Source organism: Podarcis vaucheri, assembly GCF_965113315.1.
Source record: "Podarcis vaucheri genome assembly, chromosome: 13".
NCBI classification, from domain to species: domain Eukaryota; kingdom Metazoa; phylum Chordata; class Lepidosauria; order Squamata; family Lacertidae; genus Podarcis; species Podarcis vaucheri.
In genome coordinates, this window is record NC_138751.1 from 27,741,968 (window position 1) to 27,761,323 (window position 19,356).

Consider the following 19,356-nt stretch of genomic DNA (forward strand, 5'->3'; position numbering starts at 1 on the left):
GAAGCTGGATGTGACGTACTCTGGCTTCCTGTTTTTCACTGATCTCTCGGTGTTCGTTATTCCGAGGAGAAGGACGGTTGCTTCTCTGCTCCAGCAGAGGCAAGATGCATATTTGTAAATTCTCTACAATGAACTGAAAATAAAGCAACAAAAAACATGTGGCATGTACTATTCATCATTCCGTTGTGCAAACGGACTCTGCTATATCAACAATTCCTGCCATCATTGGCCAATTTGGTGGCAGGAGGACGATCTAGCCTGCAATCTAGCCAGTTCACAGAGGAGACCCGGGGTACACTTGCAAAGCTGCCCATCCAAGAAGAGGGAAACGTACTTCCTGTTTCTCTCTCCACACATTCAGTGTATAGACGGAAAGGAATTGGTTTAAAATGGGTACAGACTGCAGGGGATCTCCTTTAAATCAATGGTACTTGAGATTACAAAAAGCCAATGCATGCAAGTGTTCTTTTTCACACTATGTCACTGATTGTGTCAGGTGTGTATGTCATGCATAATATAATCAATGTATTAGAAGGCAGGGTCAAACACAAAAGGGAATAGCTACTTGTATGAAGGGGAAGACTGAACTTGCTCCCCATATACAAATTTAAATAGTTGCAGATACTCCAGTCTAACTGGAATGGAGGGAAAGATGATTGAGAGCTAAATGATTATTACATGTAAACAAGACATGATGCTCACATCAGAAGTAAAGGATTCTGGAAAGAAATTTGCTTACACCTATGGAGGATAGCAAACAGAAGTGTCTCCTCCACAAGGGCAGAGCTGCAATGCTAGATTCCTGGCAGCTGCATACTGGGAGGGGTAGAGATGAGGTTGGCAGACGTTTATTCAGTGCAGGTGCATGGGCAGAACAAACTCTCCGCCACTTCACCACCTCCTCCTGTCCTTCCTTGTAGGTAGCAGCAACACCATTTTCAGGAAGCTAGCATTGTGGCTCCACCAGGTGAATCACTTCTGATAGCAAAAAAAATGTGTTGGAAAAGGAATGATACTGTTTGCCTCACCAGCATATTCCATCTCAGGTTTGCAAAAAATAAAAATAAAGACACACACCCACACCCTTCTTTATATGTGACTGTGGCAGGCATGAATATACTACCACTTTAATTTGTCTCATACCCACATATGCACAACCCTTCACACTTTGATTATTTTTTTTTGCATAATTTCTATACACTTTCATATTTATAAAATAATAGTTGCAACAAAAAGACAGGACCAATAATCAGCTAAGAACTACTATACACAAGTTGTCTATAAAGTCAAACCTACAACACTGGAAAAGCTATCTGCCATTACCAAGGAGGCAATCCAATGTGAATGCCTTTTGGGCATTACAACAGTATTAAGTAGGGTAATGTCTGTGTGATTTTTCCCCACGGAAAAAATAACATCCTCAACGAGGAGCAAAATCAACTTCTAGATAAACAAGCATATTAAACGATGGCCCTCATTCTTTCCCAAATGCAACATTTAGTAAATGTTTTTCTGAAGGCTTCCTTGACCTCTCTATTTCTCAGGCTGTATATCAGGGGGTTGAAGAAAGGTGTCAGGACTGTATAGAAGAGAGAGAAGACTTTGTTGAGGTCTCGCAGTGCATCTGTTTTGGGCAACATGTAGACAATCATGATTGTGCCATAGAAAATGGACACCACAGTGAGGTGTGAGGAACAGGTCGAGAAGGCTTTCTGCCTTCCACTGGTGGAGGGGATTCTCACAATGGTAGATATGATATAGACATAAGATGTCAGGGTCAACAAGAAGGGAGGCAAGGAACATATCGCAGCCAGGAAGGTGGTTAAAAGTTCAATCACGTGTGTGTCGCTACATGAGAGCTTTAATATTGGATTGAAATCGCAAAAGAAGTGGCTGATTTCACTGTGGCCACAGAACCTTAACTGGTGCATTAAATATATAGTCACGTTAATAGCCAATGAACCGCTGATCCAAGATGCAGCTATTAGCTGGAGGCAAACTCTGCCATTCATCAGTACCGTATAGAGCAGTGGCTTACAAATTGCCACATACCTATCGTAGGACATTGCTGCTAGGAGATAACATTCCGAGGCTGCCAAGAAGCCAAAGAAGTAATATTGGATCATGCATCCAGTTACAGAAATGGTTCTTGGACCTCTGTCGGAGAGATTGGCCAGCATCATGGGAAGGATGTTGGAGCTGTAGCAGGTCTCCAGGCAGGACAGGTTTCCCAGGAAGAAGTACATGGGGGTGTGAAGGTGGCGATCAGCCACAACAAGCACAACAATGAGAATATTCCCAAGCATGGTCACAATGTAGATCACTAAGAAGAGCAGGAAGAGAGGAAACCGAAGATCTCCTAGATCTCCAAATCCCAGCAGAAGGAATTCAGTGAGGACTGTTTGATTTCTCAGTTCTGCTTTTGCCATTGTATTAGCTTCACACCTGGAAAGATTAGATAAACTCTACTTCAGATGGGCGGAAAGGATTAATATACAATAGCTATTTTCATTTGCACCCATAAGATTTAGATGTTGGCAGTTATACATCAGGTATTAAACTAGAGAGAAGAGGGTGGGAGGAGGTTTTCCAGGACAACTTTTCAAGTCGTAATTGAACACAACTAGAGGGCTCAAACAAATATTTTCCCTTTCCATCACTAGGATTTTTTAACAGGACCTAGGTTGACCACGATGCACATTATCCTTAATAATATATTTCCTTTTTAATTCTTCATTAATAGTAGCAAATACTAGGGATGGACAAACCTCACAATTTCAGTTTCTCTTAGTTTTTCTTTTCTGTCTTATACTTGGTTCACATTTCCACACCATGAAAACATTCATACAATTTTATTTTGTGCACATTTCACCTAACATACACTTGCCTGCACACAAGACAACCAATCTAGAATGAGGCTGCCAGACTGATGACTGGGAGCGGCCACAGGGACCATATAACACCAGTCATAAAGGACCTATATTATGTCCCATTACATTTCTGAGCACAATTCAAAGTGTTGGTGCTAACCTTTAAAGCCCTAAATGGCCCTTGGCCCTGTATACCTGAAAGAGCATCTCCACCTTCATCGTTCAGCCCAGTCATTGAATTCCAGGTCTGAGCATCTTCTGGTGGTTCTTTCACTGCAAGAAGTGAAGTTATAGGAAACCAGGCAGAAGGCCTTCTTGGTAGTTGCATCCACTCTGTGGAACACCCTCCCGTCAGATGTCAAAGAGATGGACATTTATCTGGCATCTGAAGGCAGCCTGTATAGGGAAGTTTTTAATGTTTGGTGTTTTAATTTGCTGGAAGCAACTCAGAGTGGCTGGGGCAACCCAATCAAATGGGTGGCATATAAATTATTATTATTATTATTATTATTATTATTATTATTATTATTAGGTCACAGGTTTAATCCCCATACATGACAACTGCTTATTCCTGCATTGCAGGAGGTTGGATTAGATTATCCTCAGGGTTCCTTCCAACTCTACAATTCTATTATTCTATTATTTTATTTATGACACCTACATTTGTCCTTATGTACAAATGGCTTTTAATGCCCATTGTGCCTTTAGAGTTTCAATCAAAGCACATGGCAACCTCTTGCCAGCCATGTCCAGATGCTTCTGTTTCTTTCTCCCCCCCCCTTCCTCCTATCTCATTCTTACACATCAATGGAAAAGCCAGTAGTTTGCTTACCTTATTCCTCGTTATCGCTGTTTTCATGTCTCAGTTGACTGTAGTGTGTTTGCTTTGATTAATAACATTTTAAAAAATGTATAGATTACAACATGCCCATAGTGCTGGAATTCAATTTACTTCTTCTGCTGTATCTCTGTTCTGAAAACAGCCTCTTCTCATTTTCCCCATCTTATTCCTGACCTCAGTTCATTCTTGAAATTAAAAAAGGCATTTTTGTTTTCAGTGTTTCTTCTCTCCATATATATTCCATCAGAATGATTATCGCGTTGCATCTCTCTCTTCCCACAGGGAAATCACAGTCTCCTTTGACATCATTTTATTAATAGGTGTTTTAATGCTAGAAGCAGCAAACTATCGGTACTTATGTACTTAAGCATATTGCAATTAAACTACTGACTTCAAAGCTTGCTCTTTTTTAAAGAATATCATATAGGAACATAGAAAGTTGCCTCATAATGAGTCGTCCCATTGGTCAACTTAGTATTGTTTGTACTGACAGAAGCTCCCAAGGGTTTAAGGCAGGGAGATGCCATGCAATGAATCTAGGACCTTCTCTACTCAAGGGAGATGCTCTGTCACTGAGCTATGGCCCTTCCCCTTTGAGTTTCCCTGGAAGAAATCAACAGTAAGCAAACAGAGTAAACAATGGCTCAAAACAGAAAGAGGCAAATTAATGTATTTTATGCTCTACTGTAAGTGGGCTTACAGGAACGTGCATACTGGAATTTGTCCTCACTTCGTACACATCATAGTGCGGCTGTGGCAGCATAAGTTGTTGAACCATGGGAGGGAAGAGAGTTGTGTGAATGAGCTAACCCTGTGCCCCTCCTTGTAAAATTATTGAAATGTATGAAACTGAAAATCATAATTAATATTATAATAAAAAATACAGTGGTACCTTGGGTTTTGAACTTAATTCGTTCCGGAGGCCCGTTCTTAACCCGAAACCATTCTTAAGCTGAGGTGTGCTTTCGCTAATGGGGCCTCCCATTGCCGCCACACCGCCGCCGTGCAGTTTCTGTTCTCATCATGGGGCAAAGTTCTCAACCTGAGGTACTACTTCTGGGTTAGCGGAGTTTGTAACCCAAAGTGTTTGTAACCTGAAGCGTTTGTAACCCGAGGTACCACTGTAATAATTTTATGACAGAATAAAAAAAGGAAAGGACCCCTGACAGTTAAGTCCATTTGCAGACGACTCTGGGGTTGCGACACTCATCTTGCTTTACAGGCCGAGGGAGCCGGCGTTTGTCCACAGACAGTTTTTCTGGGTCCAGTGGTCAGCATGACTAAGCTGCTTCTGGCGGAATGGAACACTGAAACCAGAGCAGCGCACGGAAATGCCATTTACCTTCCCGCCTATTTATCTACTTGCCCCCCTTTTTTGACATGCTTTCGAACTGCTAGGTTGGCAGGAGCTGGGACCGAGCAACTGGAGCTCACCCCATTGCAGGGATTTGAACCACCAACCTTCTGATCGGCAAGCCCAAGAGGCTCAGTGATTTAGACCACAATCCACCTGCATCCAAAACACAATACAAAACACAAGTATACACAACATACTGTGCAATAGTTCCTATCTCTGTGTGGTTCTGTGTCCTTGTGCATCATCAGTGAAATGGGTACCTTCATTTGTACAAGGAATTAAATGGAATGGAAACCAATGTGAGAACATGTTTTTCCCTGCTGCAGACTATAGGGACAAAACAATGTAGTATGATGGGGTAATTAAGCCGTCCTCATCAAGGGTTTCATAAGCTGGGCCAACTCATTTCCTCCCCAAGCTTTCCCCTAAAGTTTGTTATCCTTATGGAAACTTTGAACTTACCCTGAGCCCATTGATACCTCCCTCCTGAATGTGTGTGGCTGATTTGCTTACGTCAGCAACATTGGCCTGAGAATTGGCCGTTGAAGGAATGGCATAGCACTCAACACAACACTGTTTTTGAAAATGAACGCTTGCCATGAAGGCATTGCCCCACCAACCTCATTCTTCCCTCAACCAGCCCCCAACTGCCTGCTTTCTTGCACCTGGTCCAGGGGATGGCACTACTTATGGCAGCTTCCTTCTCCTTATTATCAGTCTTGCCAATTGTGGAACATAACAGGGAGGCGGATGGGGACCAGAGCAGAATTAATTGGCTCTGCTCATCATTGGCTCTGGCTCCACCTCCTGTTGGGATCTCTTCCCCATGAGTTCCAAAAGTCATCAGCCACCAATGTTCATTTGAAAATGTCATTTAGAACAACAGTGATGACAACAACAAAAATACTACTTCCTCTTTCACAGTTAAATAGTGTCCAGGGGATAACCAGCCTTCCTCTGGAAAAGATATTAAAAACCGTGGAGCAGAGCATTTAGAAATACAAACATTCAAAGCTGCTCGATTCAATATCTGCAACAAACCAAAAGAGGAAGTATTTACCACCTTCTTCTTGGAAAAAAAAACCATACAGTAAAGGAATAAGCCATTATCGCTAGTTTGATATCATAACAGTAGGTAAGAAACATTTCATTAACTGTCTCATACAGGAGTATGATGTAAGAAGATAATGAACACTGTTGGAAACAGGATGTTGGATGAGGTGGGTTTTTGGTCTGGCCCAGCAGGGTGTCCCGTGTGTGTTTATCCTCTTATAAATGTCATATTTATTTTTCTTGAAAGCGTTTTCACATCAATGTTTTCCAGTACAGTTACCATGAAGACCATCGATCCAGCCTTTCTTTTGCTGTTGTCAGTAAAATTGCATTTTTCTTTTTTTTTTATATTTTCATTCTCTACTTGTAGCTACCTGCATTGAAAGCATGTTTAATGTTTTGTTTGATTTATGGCAGATGCATTCCATGAGTAGCATCCAAGAGAAAAACCAAACAATCATAACGCATTTCGTCCTGCTGGGGTTTAGCGATCTCCAGGATCTGCAGATATTCATCTTCCTGATCTTTCTGTCCATCTACCTTGTGACCATGGCTGGGAATATCCTCATTGTTGTTCTAGTCATTTCTGACCAGCACCTTCACACACCCATGTACTTCTTTGTGGGTAACCTATCCTGCTTAGAGACCTGCTATAGCTCAACCATTTTGCCAAGAATGCTAGCCAGCCTTCTATCCGGAGACAGAACCATTTCTGCAAAAGGATGCATGCTGCAGTTCTGGCTCTTTGCATTTCTAGCAGCAACGGAATGTTATCTCCTGGCAGTGATGTCTTATGATCGATATCTTGCAGTTTGCAAACCGCTGCACTATGCAGCCCTTATGGACAACCGTCTCTGTGTCCAGTTAGTGCTCGTATCTTGGCTAAGTGGCTCGTTAGTAGTCACCACAATTACACTAACAATGGCACAGTTCAGTTTTTGTGCTCCATACGAAATAGACCATTTCTTTTGTGATTTCATGCCACTGATACAACACCTCTGCAGCGGTGCCCACTTTCTGCTGTTGTCCAGTTTCATCACTACCTCTGTGTTTACCTTTCCGCCATTTCTGCTGACCATTGTGTCGTACATTTACATCATCACTGCAATTCTGAGAATCCCATCTGCCACGGGGAGGAAGAAAGCCTTTTCCACCTGTTCCTCCCACCTCTCTGTAGTCACTATCTTTTACGGGGCATTAATAGTAGTGTACATGTTCCCAAATACAGACACACTGAGCCGAATGAACAAAGTCTTCTCTCTCTTCTACACGGTCTTTACACCTCTGGTCAATCCTCTGATATACAGCTTGAGGAACAAGGAGGTGAGCAAGTCTCTGAAAAGAGCCATCGATAAATGCGTGCCAACACAAAGGCTCACAATAATTTCTTATTAAAGTAAATGGGTGTGTGAGACACAGGGCACTTACACACAGTGGTTTATTGTAGATGTGGTGCTTCTCATGCAAGCATTTTTACCCCCAGCATCCATACGATTTTATCCTCACCAAAATGCCCTCCCACATGCCCTCCATTTAATCTGTATTTACAGCTTCCGTGTTTGTTTTTGTTTTGTTTTGTTTTTGTTACCTAATGGGCCTGAGTTTAAATGGGATTCTGATACATCTGGATTAAATTGGAAAATAATATTAGATGGCTTTTTTAAAAATAAAAATAAAAATATTGGGTTACAAAAATACCTGCATTATCTCTTTTTCAGGTCATAGAGCCATTTTACTTTCCAGTTGCATTCAATGTGAGACATTAATGTTGCATACAGTGTGAGGTTGGGGGGAAAGAGAAAGGGGAGAGAGTGAGAGGGGCTGGGGTGGTAAAGCTTGCATTCTTTTACTTAGATTTTTTGTGTCAGCATCACTTGAGTAAATTATCTTTCTATTCACTTATTATTTTTCCTTGTCAGTGACAGAGGTTGAGGGGGGCAGGCAGGGCATAGTTGGTTGTCTTTCATTGACTGCAGTTAGATTTGTTTGCATGGGGGGGCACGCGAGCAATGTGTAAGTGTGTTTGTGTGTTTCTAACCCAGTGGATAGATTGCTGCATTCAACCATTTTTTATTTGGAGTAGTTCCATTGAAATTGATGAGCCTGAGTTAATCATGGTGATTAATTTCAATGGGTGTACTCAGAATAAAAAAATAGATGAATGCAATCCACTGCTTTTTAAACCTCTCATTATTCTGTCTGCAAAAGAGGTCTTTGAAACTTTCATGTCTGCATAATGATGAAAGGTAACTTCTCATTTCCACTCTGGATTAAAAGACCTCTGGTCTTTTGCTGTGTGAAGGAGGCTGGGGAGATTTGTTTCCCTCACTATGTAACTTAAATTAAGCAAAGTAAATAATAAATCCATGGGGAGTTTTGCATCCTTAACTAAACCTTTGAGAACTACTTGCTCAACATGATGTCTTATAACTGCCAGGAGACACTATACTGCAGCCTTCACCAATGGCTGGGGCTAATGAGAACTGTAGTCCAAAACACCTGGCAGGAACCACATTGAATATGGCTACTTTACAGCTAACAAGAAGTAGATCTTCCCTGTTCTGTCCATTCTTTGGGGTAGATTTGAACGATCCTTCACACACACACTCCAATCTGTTCAGGAAGAGATTGCTCAAAGCTCTTCCTCTTCCACCCAGCACCACTTCTGCTTCTATTGTGAACGTGGGTACAAATTGTCTGACAACATGTGTTTTAACTGTGCAATCTCTCTCAGCATGATCCACTCTACAGTGTAGCTGTGGGGATACATTTGTATGTGTTTGGGTGGGTGCCTTGAGTCCGCTCAATTACTGGGCATAGTGGGTGTTGGTGTTTAATCATTGCTTGGAGTATTAAGATTGGCTGCCACACAGTGAATTTAGAGGTGTCAAAATACAGGCCAAACCAGTTTTTCCATTCTCAGAAAATCATCATGGAGAACAAAAGAAAGTTAATGGGAGATTAACCAAGCAGATACTCTGTGTCAGACAGTACATGGGTGTGAGAGATAGCAGAGACAAAGCAGAGTTGGCTAGCATGTGGGCTAGAGAGAAAAAGTGTCAATTGGTTAAAGCCAGCAAGCTGAGCAGTGAGCCATGTTTGATTTGAGCTGGACAGTGAGCCATGTTTCATTTCTTTTTTGATCCAAGGCTGAATCAATGGGAGAAACTGGACCCTATTGGAGTGCAATGCTTTGAACCCCTCCATCATAGGCTCAGGTTGCATATATGTGTAAATAAGCCATACATAATAAATACACTACAGTCTCCGCTATGCTTCATTTCCAAAGGAAACACAAACCCTGACTAAGTGTCCGGACCCCTGGAATTTTGCACTACTCTGAGATTGGGGTGGCATGTAACGCGCGCACACAGTCACCTTGAGTTGTATGGATGAACAATGAGATAAGATAGACTGATGGTTAGAATCCAATGGTCAGCAGCAGCTTGCAAATCACTACAAAACCACGTGAGAGAAACTGAAGACACTTTGCCAAGATGCCAAAAGATGTTTTATGCACTGCATTTTTGTTAGATCATTTTAGGTATATAAAAGTAATTAAATTGTTGTAACACTGATAACACAGCTGACAAGCGGGGCTTAAATCTTGCTCAGTTTGCTGGAAAGAGATGCATAGAGCCATAGCAAGTGGATCCCTTTTTGCCAAGCTAGGAGAAGGAAAGCAGGGACTTCTCCATGCCCCTGATAAGAATTTGGCCCATTGAACCAAAAATATTCCGCAGCTCTAAGGGATAAAAATCCATGACTTCTGATGGAGACTTGCAAACCACCTTGCAAACCACTCATCAAAGTTTTATTCTCATTGGAGCTTTGAAAAGAACCTTGACTGCATGAATAAAATGGACCCAGGATGGTTCAGATAATAATAGATATAAGACCAATGATGATGTTTCATTTTTATCCCACCTTTATCATGCTATAGCACAAGAATGACCATCAAATAGTGCAGCAACAAACACTGTTGTTGTTGACCTCCATCTATCTCAGGAGACAATGGAGGAGTGTGCCTTTGTGGGTGAAGCCAAACTGTTGGAGAATTACAGTGTCTGCTGTGGCTGTAGAGACTGATACATGAGAGACGTGTTTTGTTGCAGCTGGGGCAGATGAAGGAATCTGGTTGTGCTACTGCATTGTGGAAGAACTGATAAAACAGTCCAGTATAGACCCACTACTAATGCACTATTATTATTAAATCAACAACATGCTGAAGAATACACCAGTCTGGCGAGGCCCAAAGATTACTTGTAAGCTGCAGCCTACATCAACAATATGACCCTCATTCTATGTTTTGTTGAGGTACACAGAATCACCACCCACTGGTGCACGAAGGTGGGGGGCAGAGGGAGCGGTCAGCCCCAGGTGCCATTCCTGGGGGTGCCATGGCAGCAGGGCCCTCCCCGGATGCCCACCACTCGCCGTGCACCCTGGGAAGCGCGACGCATGCCCCCCGCCCCACGACGTGCAACGTGTGCCCCCCCACGATGCGCGCCAGTGACACCCCTGCCTGTTCGCCACTCCGGGTGCCAGAGCATGTCACTCCGCCACGGTTACCACCACAACAACAAACTTTTCTGCTAATTTGAAAGTTCCATACTGAAAAAGACTTGAGAAGAATCAGAAGGATGAGGCAGGATCTTGGATTGTCATTTCTTGATCTTTTTCATGATCTTCATCTCTGCTGTATTCTTTGGGCAGGATGTTTCCATGCTTTCCATTATCTAACCTTTTCAGCCCTCTGGAAGCTACAAGGCAATTAGGATCTGCAGGGAAAGAAGAAGCAAAATGTTAGATGCATGATTGATTGATTGATTGATTGATTGATTGATTGATTTGTTTGGTCTCTTTGTTATTCATTGGTGTGCTGAAAGTTTGAGAGAATGCTTAGACAGAGGAGGAATTTTTTCACCAGAAGATCAGTGTGTGTAAATGAATTCCTGGAGGACAGAGCAGAGGTGACTGTACTATGAGGCAACAGGAGGCAGCCACATTGGATGGCAGAATCTGGGCATCAGAAAAGAGTATTTTTCATCTTCAGTTTCTTAAATTTACTATAACCTACCAAGACAATTTCTGTGGTGAAAGACTGTGCTAATGATATACACACACACTTGCCAACTAAGAATAATGCTCCATGCATCTGATCGAGTCAAGTTTATGAAAACTCATGCCATAATTAATTTGTCATTCCTTAAAATGTCTCAGGACTCTTAGCTGTTTCTGTTTTTGCTGTACCAGGCTACTGCTCTTATACTGTAACTACATTTTTATCCAATACCCCATTATTATTACTTTTTATTCCAAATGGTTTAAATTATAAATACAGCTCAAAAGTATTTTCCAAATGTTGGTATCCAGTTTCCTTGTCATATTCTGAAATAAGCACTGTATAATTATTCAAGTCTCATCTCCAAAACATAGCATTTCATCGATTTCTGTCCTTTTCTGAACTTTGCTGTCTGATTCTGTTTTGAGACATGCACAGCTTGGGAATAAGATACCGGAACCAGTCACAGCTCACAGCTGTAAGCAATCTGGATCCAATAGCTGGGATATTGGAAGCAAGCTGGGCTTCTCAATTAATTTCTTGCATAAGAAGAACTCTGCTGAGTCAAATCAAAAGCCTATCAAATCAAAAGTTTCCCAAAGCAGCCAACCAGATGCTTTCATGTTCTTACCTGCAGGGTCACAGTAAGCCCTTTCCTGAGTCACATCAGTTTTAGACTTCCCAACAACTACTAAAAATGAAAGAAAGAGAATAATAATAATAAATAAGAGATATTCAAAGAGAAAGAACTGTAATTTCTGCCTTATCATCTTAATGTACAAGATGGATTGAAACAGTTAAAAATAACTTTATTAAATTTTTTGGCTTCTGGTTATGATGGCGACAGGCCAGGCAGCCAGCTCCAGAGCTTCACAGATTTTAATCGAGGTTTAATTGATTTTCACTTCTTTTAAACCAAGCATTTTATTAACTATCAACTGTTCTTTTAATCTGGAAGCTGGGGAGCAGAAGAATGTGGAGCTGTGAGATAATAAAAAATTAACAAGCTTGGAGCTTATCTGTTCTGTCAGCATCCCATTCATCCAGTAGAAGCAAGGAAGGTGGCTGAATTTGACACTGTAACTATTAAGATTTTAACTTAGTCTTTTGAACCTAAAATGTCATCCAGAGGCAAGAAAAGAATCCAAATCAGTACCAGTAATGATACTGGGGCTCATAAATCCAGTAATTTTATATAAAATATTTTAACCTGCTTTTCATTCCAAGATCTCAGGGTGAGGAACAATAAAACCTCATCGCCGGCTGGGCGCAGCAGCATGTCCCCTAAATTACCATGAACTCATAATAGAAGGAAAACAAATAAGCATTAGTTTGGGGTGTCCTTCAGATGTTGTTGGGCTCCAAATCTTATCTTCTCCAGCCAACATTGCCAATGCTCAGGGATGATATGAGTTGTATCCCAACAACTTCCTGGGGGGGGGGTGTCATAGGTGCTTAGACACCCTAATACACATATCACTGTAGGTCAGTACATAATGCTATTTTTGTGCCTCTGCCTTCTTTCTAGGCTTATGCCATATCTTGCTGGTCTTAATTAGACCAGCGGTTACCATCTGCTGCTTGTTGCTTTGCTTTACTTCCACTTTGGTAGTGCAGAAGGTTCTGAACCAGTGCAGAAGGCTATCATGGACAGGCTTACTAGTATCAGCACAGTAGCTCCATTTTCCGTCTTTGTCATAGCTGCTTGTTGTTGCACACCAAAACTTCCTGGGCATGACTTCTTCATCTGTGCAAGTATAGAACGTCCTCCCGTTGTAAACAAAGGGGAACACACAGGGCTTTCCATGAGAGTTGCCGCCATGCTCTGTTTGGAGACAAGAAATATATGAGGCAAATATTATGACACCAGTTTAATGGAGAGTCTATGTGCTTCACAACACACTGGGACAAGCAAATTTCAGCATATTTAGGACTGCACTGAATTATGACTGCAAAGTTTCATTGGTGTTGTGGCATAATAAGCAGCAGAGTGATATGGATTCATAGTTGCACCCAATATTCATAAATGGCTAAGCTGGGAGGACCATTACACATAATATTCTCCAAGAGATGGCTGATGTTCTCCAAATTCTCCAAAGGTTCAGGCTGAAGTTGAAAAATAATTTCTTCAAAAATTGACCAGACTTTTTTTTCTGAGAAAATAGGTAATACCTCATGTATCTTCTGCTAACTCCTTTGATATGTTAACTGCAGTTCCTAAAAGATGTAGTTGTAAACAAGTCATAGAAACTAATGGTAATCTTATTACTTCTGCCAGAGATAAATTAGCAAAGAATATGGAAGATCTGCAGATAGATATCTGCTTAAAATGCCTGTTGGGTACATGTTACAATGAAGCTCAAAACACTGCGGCCTGGTTCCCACAAAAAGCAAACAGTAAGCCTGTTTCTTGGCTGTACCACTTCAGAGTAATTGAGCCCAAATTACATCATACTAAAATTAACCAAAGTCATTCAGCAAATTGCAGAAACCAGACTTGCATAGAAAGTTCCATTCTTGGGCAAGCTGTCTGAACTTGCATTGGATTCTCAAACCAAAGTGTTTCTGGATGATACAAATCTAGATATAATTAATTGAGTCCCTCTCTCGAATGGCTGTCTGCAACACTGCAAACACCACTTGTTTTCCAAAAATATTTTGGATAGGTCACACCACCAGCCTAATCTGTCTGTTAATTGTCTTGATGCAGCTCTTATCCTATTCATAGAATTAGCTTTTGTTAATATATTTTTATCACATTGTTTCACATTGTTTTGAAATATATAATGTAAAATTACTGTGATGGTGATTACTACAAGCACTACTACAACAACTGAATTGTGGTGCTTGGCAGCACAGAAATACATTTGCGACATACAGGAACTCATCTGCTCGTCCTGTAGGGTTTGAGCTTGTTTTGTTTCACCTCTTGTGGGTGAAACAAGAGGAGAGGAGCTTCAAAACTAAGAAGAGGAGAGCAGTTCTATGCACACTTCGCAGATCACTTTGCTGTGCAGTAGAGGGCCTACTGAAGATACCATCTCATCAGGACTTCCTTTCCATATGGTATGGAAACCAAGCCTTTAGGATAGTGATACCTATCCTTTGGAACTCTTCTCTTGTTAAATATTGGACTGTTGTCATCTCTATTGTCTTTCTGCTGCCTATTGAAGTGATTGTCTTTATCCCGGTCTGCATCTCTATCAAAACATTTCACTATTGGTCTCCAGAGCCATAGCAGGCACTGTAAGCGCTCCCAATGGTTTGACTTCACCCCTGAAGTCATGGTCTCTTCCATGGTCTCCTGAGACAGACAAATGCCAACAATAACAATCTTCATTAGATTTCAAATTGTTCTTATATATATGGAACAAGTTTTAATTATTTGTATAAATGACATTGTTTGTACATACAAAATTGTTTTTAATTGTTGATTATTTTTATTGTGAAATTGCTTCAATATCTTTTTAGGGAACCTGCCCTGATGGGCAGAGTATAAATAATAGTAGTAGTAGTAGTCATAGTAGTAGTAATTCAAAAATGAAGTCAAATAAATAAATCCCATTGAACTCAGTAGAATTTACTTCTTAGTAAATATGTGTGTGTGTGCATACGCTTCCTTCACTGAAATTTTCAAACTCTGGTGATGTGCTTACCTGTCTCATAGCAAGGCTTCCAATGGTGGTCTTTGTCGTAGGAACTTGTTGTAGCACACCACAACCAATGGAACCTCGATCCATCTTTGGTGCAGGTATGATATGTCTTGTTTTTATAGATAAACGGGAAGACACAGGATGAAACGTCTGAAACAGTTAAAGAAAACGGGTAAAGACCATTGTGATTTAAATTTAATAGATCATATTATTTTAATGTTGTTTTCCACAACTTTGTAGCCTACAAAAAGAGTATGGTATTGAATTCCAGATATTAAAGAATGTTTGTAATCGGCCCTTGAACATCAGTATCATTTATACTGAACACTGAATAATTCCTTCCTCTTCAAAATTTGGGGGGGGGGAACACCATGAAACATGCAATGTAAGCTTAGGAAGTCACAAGCGGGGTTTTTTGGGGGGGAGGTGGAGTTCACTGACTTTAGGAAGATAAGAAGCTGTTATAGTGAGCTATACCACTGTTTCATCTATTTCAGCACTGACTAGTAGTCTCTCTCAAGGATTTCAGATGCAGGTTTCTCCCAGTTCTACCTGGAGATACTGGAAACTGGACCCAGAACCTTCTAAATACAAATCAGATGCTTTACAGCTGAGCTATGACCCTTCCCAAATGACATTCCTCACAATTTATTAATACTGGAGCTGTGGGACAGTAAGCGGCATTTGTGTACCAATATATACAATGATATTGTGGACCTGGGAAAGGTATGGGAAAGTGCCAGCAAAACGATCCTTGAGGAGGGGGGACCCCTAAGTGTTTGGAGACCGTGAGACAACAAGGACGGAGAGAGAATAAACATTATGTATAATGTGGAAACACAGGATAGAGAGCGGTTTTAAATCTCTCCTTTATAATGCTACATAACACTCAGAGACACCCAATGAAAGTGATTGGCAGGAGTTTCAGGACAGATAAAATATTATATCATTATATCAAGCATAATAAATTTTACAAGGTGATAGCCATTAACTTCAATGACTTTGACAGGAGGAAAGCAGCACCAACTACTCTTAGCCATAACAATTAAATGCTTTCCGTCTGTATTCCACTGTATACCAGTTGTTGGGGAGTACATGGATGGGGAAAAGGGGTTTTCTGCATGCGCCACCCATTGCCTTAAGAAAAACAATCGCCTGACCAAAACTGAATGGAGTATGCTGAATCAGACTTGGACTGATCCAGCAGTGGTCATTTTATGTTTTCATGCACTATCATTTGCAAATGACAAAAATAAAAAGTCTAATGTCATGCAGCCTTCTGCCTTATCAGGTCTCTTTGCCACCCCCTTCTGCCATGAAGGGGGAACTTCATGTGGGGCACTGGCATGGCACTGTCCTCACAGTGACTGCTGCTTTTTAGTCCTTCTCCTCTTCAGTCACTTCTCACTCAAGAAGGCAGTGGGTGGGGATGAGAAGAAGCAGAGCAGAGTGTATACCTATATGGGCCACCAAAGGAACAGGAAGGAACGTGTCAAGGAGATACAACATGGTTCCTCAGAAGCCACAGCTGTCGGGCTCAGTAGCAAAAGAGACATTGCCTCCTCAGCCCATAGCACAACTATTCAGCATTACATAACACTTCCTGCTCAGTATTGCCCTGATTCTTCTTTAAACTTTGCCCACTGGACTCGTTCCACAGCCCAGGCAAGCAAAGCATCTTCTGTACCTCGCACAAATGCTTCTTTTCCACTTCTACCCTATATATATTAACAGTACAATCCCATGCAACCTTACTCAATAGTAAACCTCACTAAATCCCCCAATAAACAGATGAGAACATGATGTTGCTCTTTAAATAAAAAAAAAGGTTTCGATACTCCATACAACTCAATGCCACCAGGGGGGAAAATCATTGTTTCTGAGTCAACATGTTCTTCACAGCTTCTCTCACGGGACAAGAGCTTCCAATCTTAAAGTAATGAAGCAGGAAAGAATAAAACAGAAGAAGGGAGATAGTTCCTGCTGTGCAGTGTTGGGGAGGCAGAAGGAAATTCTTACCTGGACGTGCTGAACTGAAGGGTAACAGGACCCAGGTACAAACTAGGAGTTGAGTGATGAACCACATAGTTGCTGATCACTCCAGAGTTTGAAATCCCTGTGCTTCTTTGTGGTGTCCTCTTTTTAGCACAGTCTCCACACACCCTTAATTATGGTTGCAAAACACTGCACTCCATAAATAGCCATGACACTCATACCAGACAAAGGAATCTCAAATACTAAATACTGGGACAAGAAACTCAAAAGAGGTGTGTATGTGCCAATCAGCTGGGCTAGGCCATTTTTTTCCCCTTTCCTGTATCCCTGCACTGCTTTGGCATGAGATTTCCCACATACGTAATACTTCTGGAATTACAGTGAGCAAATCATTGGTGTTAGGTCTGAGCTATAATTCATTGCTAGCTGCAAAACCCTGAAGGCAACACCTCAGCTTCAGAAGAACTTCACTGTCATTCTGAATTGGCTGTTCTGAGAGTGGGGAGTAGGGCCTTTTTAAAAAACTGGAACTCGCCAGAACTGAGTTCCAGCACCTCCCAGGTGGGCTCCATTGCCAATTTAAGAGAACAAGGGAGATGTTCCTTGTGAGTTCCAGTACCTCTTTTTCTAGAAAAATAGCACTGGTGGGGGTGTTATATTCTTGACACACTGACTTTCCACACTCCCTTCAAAGACCTCTATCATTGCTGAAAATTATTAGCAGTTCCAAGACATGTAACCATGGGTGTAGCCAGGGGGATGGGGGTTAGCTGCCACTCCTAAATTAAGTAAACAAAAACACTTAACTGAAATTAGATATAATCAGAATATTTGAAATTGACATGCTTGCAGAGGTCACTTGGATGATGTTGTGGCACATTCTAACAACGCAACTGGCAACACGAACTCATGGAAATATTTTCTGTTTCTATTTAAAAAAAAAGACTCTGCTTGTCTCTAGGGTTGGCATATTTCAAAAAGTAAAAACCAGGACACCAACAAAGTTGCTGAGCTTTTTTGCTTATGAAAGCACCGGAATTGTTGAGCAAAGAAACCGTGATTTTTTGATTGATGTATCTCTCTTGCTCGGCCATGCACCACTTGTACCGTATAGCAGTCATTCAGTACCTTGCAAAGAATAGAAATCTGGCTAAGGTCAACAGTGGCAGGGGAGTGTCTCAATGGGCTATGCTTACTGAGTGTGTACAGAAAATTTTCCAGCAAATCCAAGAAAACTTGTTCTATAGCAAGCAATGCAATGATTGCAACAAGCTCGACATAATTAGAGTGAACTCAGTTCCCTCAACAACCCATTAATTAAAAATGGGAACTAGGTCCAATTTTGTTCTCAGAGCACCCTAGTGGAATGAAGTGAAGCTTGGAAAAGCAAACAGCATGAGAGATTTGTGTCCAGTTCTGTAAAAGTGTCTAGGATTTCAAATAACTTACTTTTTAAAAACTCCCCCCCCCCAAATGAACAATTTCCTGCCCCGGTAATGCAGGCTTCTCTGAAACCATATTACTGACTCATGCAACAGTTCCTGGTAATCTTGTTGATCAACATCAAACTAATCCTTGTTATTAATCTAAGGGCTGTGTCACATATTACATTTTGTAAATGCACATTTAAAATGTTTTACATTCATATATACAAATATAAAGTAGGAATGCAATAAACATATGAGTCATAACCTGGGAGCCAGGATTAGCATGGTTCCCAGTTAACAATAAACTCAATATGCCATAAATTCTATGAAATGTTCTTTCTATTCATGATGCTTGGTCACAAATATGTGCAAATGAGAAACTATTATGCATACTGTGCATATGCTATTTTGTGCCACCAACATTTCTCATAAAATGAAATTAGATGTAAATGTTGAGGTTTTTTTATCAAATGAACCCATTTCAATCAAGGTTTAGGCCTGGTTTTGGCACAGGAACTGCTTTGATCACCCTATATGATGACCTCTGTCAGGAGAGAGATAGGGGAAATGTGTCTCTGTTAATTGTCATTGACCTCTCAGTGGCTTTCAATACCATCAACCATGATATCCTTCTGGAGTGGCTGTCCGAGTTAGGAGTGGATGACAGTATCAGTTTGCATTTCTTAGTACAGAAAGTATTGATCTGATGTGTAGAGATCTTTCCTGTTCTAATTAATTCAAGAGGGTTCTGGAAGCTTCTCAGTGTGAAAGAAACAAGCAGAAGGTTCCTGATGTTTGGGTTACTCCTTCAGAGAAGCTGAGTACAGCTGGCTTCACTGGTTCTGTTATCTCTTTCTGTCAAGGTCATGCTTTGGATGTTTGGGTGAAGTGTGTGATAGAACACACAAACTCTCACATATACAACCAGCCACATGTACATATTTTCATTCATCCTGTGAAGACTATGCAATCTCATTGATGCAATTGCAAAAAGTTTCTCCCGCACTTGTCATATTTAATAGTGATCACTCATTGTACAATTTTTTATGCTGCCCAGCAAACTAGAAGAAATGTTTTATTTTTGTAGCACAAAGA

The 19,356-nt window shown here is 41.0% G+C and overlaps 3 protein-coding genes across 3 annotated transcripts; 1 reads left to right on the forward strand and 2 right to left on the reverse strand.

Annotated features, from left to right (window-relative positions):
* Positions 1-1,178: 1,178 nt before the first annotated feature.
* LOC309517236 (olfactory receptor 2AP1-like) lies at positions 1,179-5,647 on the reverse strand. The gene is made up of 2 exons (XM_082196377.1): positions 3,703-5,647; positions 1,179-2,445 (listed from the first exon to the last, which is right to left on the reverse strand). The coding sequence occupies exon 2, from the start codon at positions 2,427-2,429 to the stop codon at positions 1,461-1,463; it is 969 nt and encodes a 322-aa protein (XP_082052503.1). The 5' UTR covers positions 2,430-2,445; positions 3,703-5,647; the 3' UTR covers positions 1,179-1,460.
* A 47-nt stretch (positions 5,648-5,694) lies between these two features.
* Positions 5,695-7,933, forward strand: LOC309517227 (olfactory receptor 10A4-like). Its single transcript, XM_082196367.1, has one exon. It carries the CDS (start codon positions 6,509-6,511, stop codon positions 7,514-7,516), a length of 1,008 nt encoding a protein of 335 aa, XP_082052493.1. The 5' UTR covers positions 5,695-6,508; the 3' UTR covers positions 7,517-7,933.
* Positions 7,934-9,609: 1,676 nt separating this feature from the next.
* Positions 9,610-17,168, reverse strand: LOC309516698 (epididymal sperm-binding protein 1-like). The gene is made up of 5 exons (XM_082195490.1): positions 16,859-17,168; positions 14,843-14,989; positions 12,847-13,011; positions 11,818-11,877; positions 9,610-10,902 (listed from the first exon to the last, which is right to left on the reverse strand). The coding sequence occupies exons 1-5, from the start codon at positions 16,923-16,925 to the stop codon at positions 10,757-10,759; spliced, it is 585 nt and encodes a 194-aa protein (XP_082051616.1). The 5' UTR covers positions 16,926-17,168; the 3' UTR covers positions 9,610-10,756.
* Positions 17,169-19,356: the final 2,188 nt, after the last annotated feature.